This window comes from Melospiza melodia, chromosome 6, assembly GCF_035770615.1.
Source record: "Melospiza melodia melodia isolate bMelMel2 chromosome 6, bMelMel2.pri, whole genome shotgun sequence".
NCBI lineage: Eukaryota > Metazoa > Chordata > Aves > Passeriformes > Passerellidae > Melospiza > Melospiza melodia.
Genome location: NC_086199.1, coordinates 55,890,220 through 55,900,441, shown reverse-complemented (window position 1 = coordinate 55,900,441; position 10,222 = coordinate 55,890,220). Strand labels below are relative to the sequence as shown.

Here is a 10,222-nt window from a genome sequence, read left to right as displayed (position 1 = left end):
CGCGGAGCGGGCGTGCGCGTTCACGCCGCGGTGGGCGGGGCCACGGCCGGAGGCTCGGCGCCTGCGCGGGCCGTACCACACCGGGCGCCGCAGGGGGCGGACGGAGGGCGGCCGGGACCGGGCGCCGCGCACTCCGGCGCGGGGGGAGCCCGGGGCCGGCAATCCCCGCTCCCCTCGGGGACCCACCACCCTCAGCAAACGCTCACCAGCGGCAAAGGCTTCCAGATTTAATAGCAAATTGTACAAAAAGTATAAAACCGAAGGGCGGGTGCTGCAGCAGGGTCACACCGCGCTGGGGGGACAAGGGGGGAGCACAGGGAGGAGGAGGCAGGGGAGGAAAATCCCGCCCCTCCCCTACTTGAGGTCCATGAAGCGAATGTCCATGATGAGCAGGAAGTTCTTGGGGAGGGGCCGCGGGGCCGGGGACAGCACGGTGAAGACCTGGCGCTCCAGGTCCACGCCGGTGACCACGATGAAGCCGGCCACGCTGGTCTCGGAGATGTTGTCGTCTGGGCTGTCGGCGGTGCTGACGCTCAGCAGGTGGTGCACCATGTCCCGCCCCGGCGTCACCGGCACCAGCTTCAGCTGGTTGTCCTCCTGCGACATTCCCAGCGGCAGGCACGAGTCCGGGATGGTGGGCGCGCCCACCTTGTAGATCTTGACGTCGGAGAACTTGACGTCGAAGGCGTGCGGGTAGAAGCAGCCGCGGAAGCCGTAGAAGTACTCGCGGATGCGCTCGTCCCGGCACTCGCGGCGGAAGTCCTTGGAGCGCTCCACCACGCCGCCCGACTTGGGCAGCAGCACGGTGCGCACAAAGTGCGGCAGGTCCCGCTTGAGCTCGTTGTAGAGGCGCTCCTGGTCCAGCACCACCACCACGTCCACCTCGAAGGCGGAGGCGGCGTGCACCAGCGCCTGGTAGCCCGAGCTCTTGACCCAGCCGCAGGTGTTGATGACGCAGCCGCTGACGGACGCCCGCCGGTTCACCTCGCAGCGCTGGTTGAAGACGTCGGCCAGGCACGACGTGATCTGCGGGAGGAGGGGTCACACCCACGCACCCGTGTCCCCACGCTGTCCCCACACCATCCCCACACCATCTCTAGCTCCTTCAGAACTCTGAAGGCCTCCATTCCGAAATCATGGAATTGTGGAATGTTCTGGCTTGGAATAGATGTCCCTGCCCACCCAGTTCCCTATGGCAGGGACTCCTTCCACCAGCCCAGCTTCCTCCAAGCCCCATCCAGCCTGGCCTGGGGCACTTCCAGAGATGGAGCAGTCACAGCCTCTTTAGGCGACCCTGAAGGGCCTCACTGTCCTCACACTAAAAGAATTTCTCTCCACTATCGAGCCTAAACTTCTCTTCTCACTGTGAACCCATTCCACCCCACCCTATCACTCCAGATCCTGACAAGAATCCCTCTCCAGCTTCCCCGTAGGCCCTCAGGATGGAAAAGGCTGCTCTGAGGTCAGGGCACAAACTTTCCTCCTTCGGGCTGAACTGCCCCACCTCTCCCAGCCCGTCTCCATAGGGGAGGTGTTCTGTCTCCCTCCATCAACTTCGTGTCCTCCTGTCTCATCCCACAGCTGGGAAGGGGTGACTGGCAGTGCACGAGGCTGTTTTTAAAACACGTTCTGCTGTCCCCAAACAGCACCCGGGATTCAGACACCCCGCAGGGAAATCCCGGGGAACTCCGGGGCCAGACCCGAGCCGGGCCAAGCCCTCCACGCTCACCTTGTTGTAGAGCTTGATGTTGGTGCCGGGCGTGGTGGAGCCGAAGTGGTAGACGAGGGGGGGCCTGCAGGGAGAAGCCCTCCTCCACGTCGGCCGGGCGCTCGATGTACAGCGCGCCCATGGTGCCGGGGATGGACACCGAGCCCTGCCCCACGTCCAGCTCCACGAAGGTGGGCCGGCGGCCCAGGCGCACGGCGTAGTTGAGCAGCAGGCGGCACACGGTGGTCTTGCCCACGTCGGTGGGCCCCACCACCATGACGCGGGGCCCGCGCTCGTCCTCCCGCTCGGCCTGGCGCCGCATCTGCTCCAGCGCCGTGTGCGTGTTCAGGTACAGCAGCATCGGCGTGTCCCGCGACACGTAGGCCACCTCGGTGCGGCCGCTGAGCTGCACGGTGCAGCCGTGCCACGTGAACACGGCCACCTTGGCGCCCCGCGTCGAACGTGAACTTCTTGTTGCGGGTGAGCTCGGTGCCGAACACCTCGGCCATGCCGGTCAGCAGCTCCAGCTGCACCGTCTGCCCCGCCTCCACCTCGAAGCGCAGCTCCGTCTCCCGCTCCAGCTCGAACTTGGCCACCTGCTTCTTCTCCTCGCCGCCGTCGTCCGCCATGACGGCGACGCGGGGGTCCCGGGCCCGGTGTCCCCCGGCCGGCCGCCGCCGCGACGGAAGTGACGTCAGAGAGGCGCGCCGGGAGCGCGAGTGACTCGGGTCACGTGGGGAGGGGGAGTGTCCTGTCCCTGTCCTGCGGCTCGTTTGCATCTCATTTGCATATCGCCCGAGGCCCCGCCCCGAGTTTGCATCTCATCACAGTGGGGCTCCCCCTCTCCCACACCCCCCCCGATCCCTCGGGATGAGTCCCGGGATCCTTTGCATGACGTTCGCACGACATTTACACAGTCCCGCCCCCCGCCTGATTTACATCTCACAGGGGAACACGAGGGGACAGGGACACACGGAGGGACACTGGGGACAAGGCGAGACATGGGGACACGGGGGGACAGGGACACGCGGAGGGACACTGGGGACAAGGCAGAACACGGGGACACGGGGGGACACGGGGTCTGGAGGGACGGGGTATCCATGGGAATGTGGGGGGCCATGAGGGAGCGGGAGGTGCCCCGGGGGTCGCAGCGCATCCCCGGCGGCCGGGCTGACGTCGGAGGGCCGTGAGGTGACGTCACGGCGGCGGTGTCGGGCGGTGACGTCACGGCCGCGGGATGAGTCACGGTGCCGTGATGCGGCTCCCGGGCACGCAGGGCCCCCCCGCGCCCCGCCCCGGGGACAGCGGCGACATCAGCGGCAGCGGCGGCGGGGACAGCGGCGGGCGGTGAGCGGCTCCCGGGAAGCCACGGAACCCGGTACCCCCCCCCCTATCGTGTCCCGCGAGTCCCCACAGCCCCACCGAGCCCCCGTCGTGTCCGCAGCGCTCCTGACATTCCTCCCCCCCACGCCCCACGGCGACATCCCTGTCCTCCTTCACCGCCATCGCAAACATCCCCCCGGCACCCTCCTGCCTCCCGGGGATCCCCGGCATCCCCCCCGGGACCCCCAACGGCCCCTTGGGACCCCATCATCATCACCCCGTGAGGACCCCCACCATCTCCCGGCGGGACTCCCACCATCCTTCCCCGGTTCCACATTCCCTCCGCTCGGTACCCGCAGGTTTCCCCCTCAGGACCTCCATCACTCCCTGGGGACTCCCGGGGACTCCCCCACGCTTCGAGAAGAGACCCCAGACCCATCCTGGACGGCCCCCGTTGTCCCCCCCGGCTGTCCCGGTGTCCCCGCTGTCCCGGTGTCACTCCGCCCGTTCTCTAGCCGGTTCCATTCGCGGAGCGCCCACCCCTGGGAGGCTGCGGAGGGGTCCCCCCTCACCGCCCCCATTCCCCTCGCAGGCCGCCCCCCTTTTCCGCCTCCTCTGCCGGGCGGGACGGCGGCTCTGGGCGCGCTGCTGCGCTGCTTCCCGTGCGAGCGGCTGTGCGGGGGCTGCGCGGTGCCCCCGGGGCGCTGCCCGCCGCCGCCATGCCGCCCCCGGGCCCGGCCCGCCGCCGCCTGCCGCCCGCCGCCCGCCTGCCGCCGCGCACCTTCCGCAGCTACCTGCCGCGCTCGCACCGCACCTACAGCTGCGTGCACTGCCGGGCGCACCTGGCCCGCCACGAGGAGCTCATCTCCAAGGTGCCACCAGCCACCCCGGCCCGGGCTGGCACTGTCCCTTGCGTGCTGGGACAGCTGGTGTCCCCCTGCCGTGTCCCCGGGGTGTCCTAGGACAGCGGGTGTCCCCCTGCCGTGTCCCCGGGGTGTCCTAGGACAGCGGGTGTCCCCTTGCCGTGTCCCCGGGGTGTCCTAGGACAGCGGGTGTCCCCTCACCGCGTCCCCGGGGTGTCCTAGGACAGCGGGTGTCCCCCTGCCGTGTCCCGGGGTGTCCTAGGACAGCGGGTGTCCCCTTGCCGTGTCCCCAGAGTGCTGAGTTTGAAGCATCCCCCCTACCCCCCCGCCACGGGCGCGGTGTGCTGGCGGTGGCATGTGACCCGTATGGCTCCCACGGAGGTAGCCGTGTCCCCTGAGTGTCCCCGGGCTGGCAGGTGTCCCCCACGGTGTCCCCAGCCGGTGGCAGTGCGGCGCAATGGGAGCAGGACATGGAGGGAGGGGTGCGGGGGACGTGGGGGCCGCACCGGTGACACTCGCCGTGTCCCCACAGTCCTGTCCAGGGCAGCCACGGCCGTGCCTACCTGTTCAACTCCGTGTGAGTACCGGGGCACCGGGGCTGGCGGCGGGAGGGGAGCCCCGGGGGGTGCCGGGCGGTGGTGGGAGCCCCGCTGTGCTCGGTGCAGGGTGAACGTGGGCTGCGGGCCGGCCGAGCAGCGCCTGCTGCTCACGGGGCTGCACTCGGTGGCCGACATCTTCTGCCAGAGCTGCAAGACCACCCTGGGCTGGAAATACGTGAGTGCCACCCCCAGCTGGACCTCCTCCTGCTGCGGGCACTGCCCGGGGGCCACAACCCCTGTCTGGGGGCCACGACCCTTTCCATGGGCATTCCTGGGCACCCCAAACCTTGCTCTGGGCACCCCAGTCCCTGCCCTGGGCACCCCAACCCTTTCCACAGGTATCCCCAGGCACCCCAAACCTTGTCCTGGGACCCCAAACCCTTCCATGGTTATCCTCGGGCACCCCAATCCCTGCTCTGGGCACCCCAAAGCCTTCCATGGTTATCCTCGGGTCCCCAATCCCTGCCCTGAGCACTCCAACCCTTTCCATGGGCGTCCCAAGGCACCCCAAACTCTGCCCCGGGCACCCAAACCCTTTCCATGGGCATCCCTGGGCACCCAAACCTGCCTGGGCACCGAAATCCCCACCCTGGGCACCCCAATCCCTGCTCTGGGCACAGCAATCCTTTGCTGAGGACACCCCCATGGCCCGGGGAAGGCAGTGCCCGTGGGACACGGGGGTGACACTGTGTGTGTCCCGTCCCCCCCCACAGGAGCAGGCGTTCGAGAGCAGCCAGAAGTACAAGGAGGGGAAGTTCATCATCGAGATGTCGCACATGGTGAAGGAGAACGGCTGGGACTGAGCCGGGCTGGCACTGGGGGACACCTGGGGGGGCGCTGGGTCACCCCCTCCTTGGCACCTTCGCTGTGCCCCCGGCGCCCCCCGTGTGGCACCGGCCGCGGGGGTCGCGGGGCTTTTCTAGGGCAATAAAGGCGCTTTTTTTAGGAAGGTGCTGATTGTCACCTGCCCCCGCGCTGCCACCACCCCTGGCACACAGCCTGGCACAGAACGGGGGTCCCCGGTGCCCCCAGCCTGTCCCTTCCCCTCCTCACACGCAGGCGGCAAGAGGTGGATGGTGCATTTATTGGGACCCCGAGCTGGCGGGGAAACTGAGGCACGGGAGGGGAAGGGGATCTCCTGGTGCCCTGGGGAGTGAGGAGGGAGGAGAGGAGAGGAGAGGAGAGGAGAGGAGAGGAGAGGAGAGGAGAGGAGAGGAGAGGAGAGGAGAGGAGAGGAGAGGAGAGGAGAGGAGAGGAGAGGAGAGGAGAGGAGAGGAGAGGAGAGGAGAGGAGAGGAGAGGAGAGGAGAGGAGAGGAGAGGAGAGGAGAGGAGAGGAGAGGAGAGGAGAGGAGAGGAGAGGAGAGGAGAGAGGAGAGGAGAAGGGATGAAGGAAGGGAGGGAGGAGGGACGAGGGAAGGATGGGACGAGAGGGGTAAAGGAGAGAGGGAAGGAGGGAAGCAGGGAGAGGAGGAGGCAGGGATGGAGGGAGGAGGGGGCGGGAGGGAAGGATGGAGGGGGGGTGGGAGGAGGGAGGACAGGCACAGGAGGAGCAGAGTCAGGGCTGCGGGTCGCTGAGACGGCCCATGAAGACGGGGAAGTCGCCGCTGTTGTGCCACAGGACGAAGAGGAAGGGGGCGCAGGGCCTCCAGCACCAGGGCCGAGCGCGCCACCGAGGTGGCCATGGCCGCCGCCGCCTCCACGCCGGCCTCGTCCAGCGCCAGCACCGCCCGGTGCCGCGGCCGTGTCCACCGCGGCCGGGCCCCGCGCCAGCCCGCACAGCTCCGCGTCCAGGAACAGCCCGAAATCTGCGGCACTGGCCTCAGCGACACTCCCGCCCAACGCGGGGGCAAGCGGGGGCCGAGGGGACACCGAGGGGAGCCGGGGGCGCGGGGGGGTCCGGAGAAAAACCGGAGGGACGAGGATATGGAGACGCGGGGACACGGGGACACAGCGGGGACACTGGGGGGCGCCAGGGGACGCTCAGGGATATGAGGGGGACACCGGGGAGATGGGGGATGCTCGGGCCGCTGGGGATAATTTGGGGACACTGGGATGTAAGGGGACATTTAGGGGCGCCGGGAGGAGCGGAGCACATCCGGGGCACTGGGGACATGGGGGACACCAGGGACACGGGAGGGTGGGGGGGACTCAGGGGATACCGGGGACATTGTGGCCTTTGGGGACCTTGGGGGAAAGTGACCCCCCAGGGGAGGGGAGGGGCCCGTGTAAGGTGACCGTACCGGGAGCGATGTGACCAGCCAGCCCCTGCGGTGCCACCAGAGGCGTCCTTACCCATGTCGTGGAGCAGAGGCACCACGTCCAGGGCGAGGTCGAGGCGCAGGCGGGGCAGGGACAGCGCGGTGGCCCGGGGCGGGGGTGCGGGCCGCCCGCCGCAGCAGCGCCAGGAAGGTGGCGGGGTCCAGAGCCCGCTCCAGGCTCTCCAGGGGCTCCAGCGGCTCCCGCGGCATCAGCACCACGAGGCTCAGCCCCCCGTGCAGCTCCAGCCGCCCCACCTGTGGGGCAGAACCCCCCTAAGGGCCACTGCGGGACCCCACGACCGGCACCCCCACGGTGCCACCAGAGAGGTGCCAGCCTGGCGTCCCCACAAAGCCCCAGGGGAGCGAGGGCACAGCCTGTGCCCCTTTCAGTGCCAGGGCAGTGACATCAGCCTGGCACCCTCCCCGAGTGCCGCAGGAGCTGTATCACAGCCCGGCACTCCTCCTTAGTGCCGCTGCAGTGACATCATGCCACCATCCCCCCAGCAGTGACCCCCAGCACGTGGCGGGGCTACCTGGACCCCGCAGGCGGGAGTCGCTGAAGGAGGCCACGGGGTACTTGGCGCTGGTCATGGTGGGCACCTTGCGGGGGGCGCTGCCCGGGCCGCAGGAAGGGCAGCAGCACCGTCTTCTTGCGGTCCAGCGGCGTGCGCCAGGCGGCTGCGGGGACACGGCACCGCGGCTGGGGCACCGGGGCACCGGGGGATGCCCGGGGGATGGTGGGGGGATGGCCAGGGATGCTCAGGGGGATGCCCGGGAGATGCCCGAAGGATGCCCGAGGGATGCCCGGGAGATGCACGGGGGATGGCCGGGGGCATACCCGGGAGATGCCCGGGGGGATGCTCGGGGTATGCACGGGGGAATGGCGGGGGGATGCCCAGGGGATACCCAGGGGATGCCCGGAGGATGCTCAGGGAGATGCCCGGGGGATGCCCGGGGGATGCCCGGTGGCGGGGCCGTACCGCGCAGATGGACGGCGCTGAGCAGCAGCAGGCTGGGCTCGGGGGGCAGCGCGGAGAGCAGCGAGGGCAGCAGCCCCTTGCTGGCCTCCCGCACCCAGGCGTTGATGCGCTGCAGGTCCAGGCTCTCGTTGCCGCTCAGGGCGTGCGGGCGGGCGCCGTAGAAGCGCAGGGAGTCGTTGAGGAAGCGGGGCCGGAGCTGCAGCTCTGCGCGGCGGCACGGCCCGCTGTCAGCCCCGGGGCCCGGCGGAGAGCGGCGCCCCACCGGCACCCGGTGCCCGCCTCACCTGGGTTGGGAAGATCTGGGCGGCCGAGAAGAGGCCTGGCGTGCTGGCCAGCTGCTGCAGGGCGCCGTGCACGCAGTGCAGCCCCGGCGGGTACGCCAGCAGGGCGGCCAGACGCTCCTGGGTTTCTCCGCGGGCGCCTGCGGGCACAGAGGAGGCTCGGCTCGGTGCCCGGCTGGGACAGCGGTGACACGGCGGCGCCGGTGCCCGCGGGCAGCCCCTCACCCAGCAGCAGGTGCGAGAGCCCCGTGGCGACGGTGATGGGGGAGAAGAGCAGGTTGGCGTCGGGCCCGGCCTCCTCTGCCATGCGCTGGTAGAAGCGGAGGGCGAAGGTGCCCAGAGCCTCGGCCACGGCAGCCCGCTGCTCCCCCGTGGGCTCCCCGCAGGCGTCGGGCGGCTCCTCGTCCCCAGGGCACGGCGGGGCGCTGGTGCCGGGCGGGGGCACTGCCGTGGTGCCAATGGGGTCCAGCTCCTCCAGTGCCCCCTCTGTCGCTGTGGGGCTGGGGGCATCTGTGATACCCCAGCCATTGGCTGCGGTGTCCAGCTCCTCCAGTGGCCCCTCCGGCGCTGCGGGGCTGGGGCTGGGGCATCTGTGACACCCCAGCCATTGGCTGCGGTGTCCAGCTCCTCAGTGCCCCCTCTGTCACTGTGGGGCTGGGGGCATCTGTGAGACCCCAGCCATGGTCTGCAGTGTCCAGCCCCTCCAGTGTCCCCCGCCGGCGCTGTCACATCTGTGACACCCCAGCCCGGCAGCCCCTCGGGGTGAGCGCTGGGGGTCCCCACGTCCTGCGAGGGAGCGGGGGTGCGAGCAGGGGGCACAGGAGGTGTTGGGGGCTCCCCAAACAGTGGCGTCCAGCTGGAAGGGGCCTCCAGAGCGAGCACCTGGGCACAGGGAAATGTGTGAGGGAGGCATGGGGCACCCGCGTGGGGGCTCGGATGAGGAGGAGTGTCGGGCACAGGGAGCCGTGTCCCTGAGCCGCACTTACCGGGGTGACAGTGACCGTGGCTGTGGCCACCAGCCAGGCCAGAGGCAGCCAGAGTGTCTTGATGGCCATGCTGGCGGGAAGGCACAGGTCAAGGACAGGACGGACACCAGCATCCCGCACCCCGACACCCCGCACCCTGCACCACCCGCACCCCCACCCGTACCCCCATCCCGGGGTGCCCCCGCTCTGTCCCCCCGTTGGACGGCTGTGAGGGGCGGGGGGCGGCAGCGCCCCGGGCCCACCTGGGTGCCCGGCGGGTCGGTCCCTGCGTGTCCAGCGGCGCGGGAGATCTGGCCGGCTCTGACCCGACCCCGCCTAGTTAAAAATTAAGGAGCTTCCCGTAAATCAGCCGGGACACGGCCGGTAATGCGGGGGCGGGCACGGCGGTGCGGAGGCAGCCGGATGCGGCCCCGCGTCCGTTTCGCTCCCGTCAGCCGCCCGTCTGCCCGGGGTGCCGGCTCTGTGTCACCCCTGGCACACCCCGCGGTGACGGGGGTCGCCGGCCGCCCCCGGCCCGTCCGTGTCCACCCACCCGTGCCGGGGGCGCGGCCGCAGAACCGCGTCCCGCCCGCCCGGAGGCGTGACCCCACGGAGCCCGTCCCGTGGCACCGGGCACCGATCACCATGGCCGGGCGGATCGCCAAGGTGGGCACCGGGGGCACCGGGACGGGAGCAGGACTCCGGTGCCGCTGCGGTACCGGCGCGGGGATCCTGGTGTCCGTACCGGAGCGGGGACCGGGGGCAGCCGAGCTCGCCGTGCGCGGGTCCCGGTACCGGGGTGCGAAAGGGGGTTCTGGGGAGTGTTAGTGCCAATGCGGGGATAGCGGTACCGAGGCGGTGCTGGGGGTGCCAGTGCCCGGTGAGGGGGTCCCGGTACCGGGGAGAGGCAGTGCTGGGGGTGTCAGTGCCCGGTAAGGGGGTCCCGGTACCGGGGAGAGGCAGTGCTGGGGGTGTCAGTGCCGGGGGTCCCGGTGCCGGGGAGAGGCGGTGCTGGAGGTGTCAGTGCCGGGGGTCCCGGTGGCGGGGTGCGAGAGAAGCAGTACCGGGGTGCAGGGTCTCCGGTGCGGGGTGACAAACACCCCGGCACGTTTCAGTTTCGTTTCCCCGGCGGGGCGGCCCCGCCCAGGGGTGTGTCCAGAATTCCGGCCCCGTCCCTAAGAGTGTGCCCGGTAAATAAACCCTGCCCATTCAGGCGGGGTCTGCAGGCGGCCCCGCCCAGAGGG

At 70.3% G+C, this 10,222-nt stretch overlaps 3 protein-coding genes across 3 annotated transcripts; 1 reads left to right on the top strand and 2 right to left on the bottom strand.

Annotated features, from left to right (window-relative positions):
* Window positions 1-213: 213 nt before the first annotated feature.
* CLP1 (cleavage factor polyribonucleotide kinase subunit 1) lies at window positions 214-2,528 on the bottom strand. Its single transcript, XM_063158373.1, is given in 6 exon segments — window positions 214-1,026; window positions 1,730-1,789; window positions 1,791-2,159; window positions 2,161-2,373; window positions 2,375-2,408; window positions 2,410-2,528. Coding segments are annotated over 6 exon segments (1,467 nt in total). The 3' UTR covers window positions 214-354.
* A 435-nt stretch (window positions 2,529-2,963) lies between these two features.
* YPEL4 (yippee like 4) lies at window positions 2,964-5,424 on the top strand. The gene is made up of 5 exons (XM_063159525.1): window positions 2,964-3,055; window positions 3,624-3,912; window positions 4,437-4,471; window positions 4,560-4,668; window positions 5,207-5,424. The coding sequence occupies exons 1-5, from the start codon at window positions 2,964-2,966 to the stop codon at window positions 5,294-5,296; spliced, it is 615 nt and encodes a 204-aa protein (XP_063015595.1). The 3' UTR covers window positions 5,297-5,424.
* A 483-nt stretch (window positions 5,425-5,907) lies between these two features.
* Window positions 5,908-10,187, bottom strand: SERPING1 (serpin family G member 1). Its single transcript, XM_063159524.1, is given in 14 exon segments — window positions 5,908-6,127; window positions 6,129-6,230; window positions 6,232-6,299; window positions 6,787-6,868; window positions 6,870-7,012; window positions 7,292-7,364; window positions 7,366-7,430; window positions 7,733-7,936; window positions 8,001-8,153; window positions 8,239-8,523; window positions 8,754-8,895; window positions 9,000-9,069; window positions 9,242-9,314; window positions 10,043-10,187. Coding segments are annotated over 14 exon segments (1,683 nt in total). The 3' UTR covers window positions 5,908-6,049.
* Window positions 10,188-10,222: the final 35 nt, after the last annotated feature.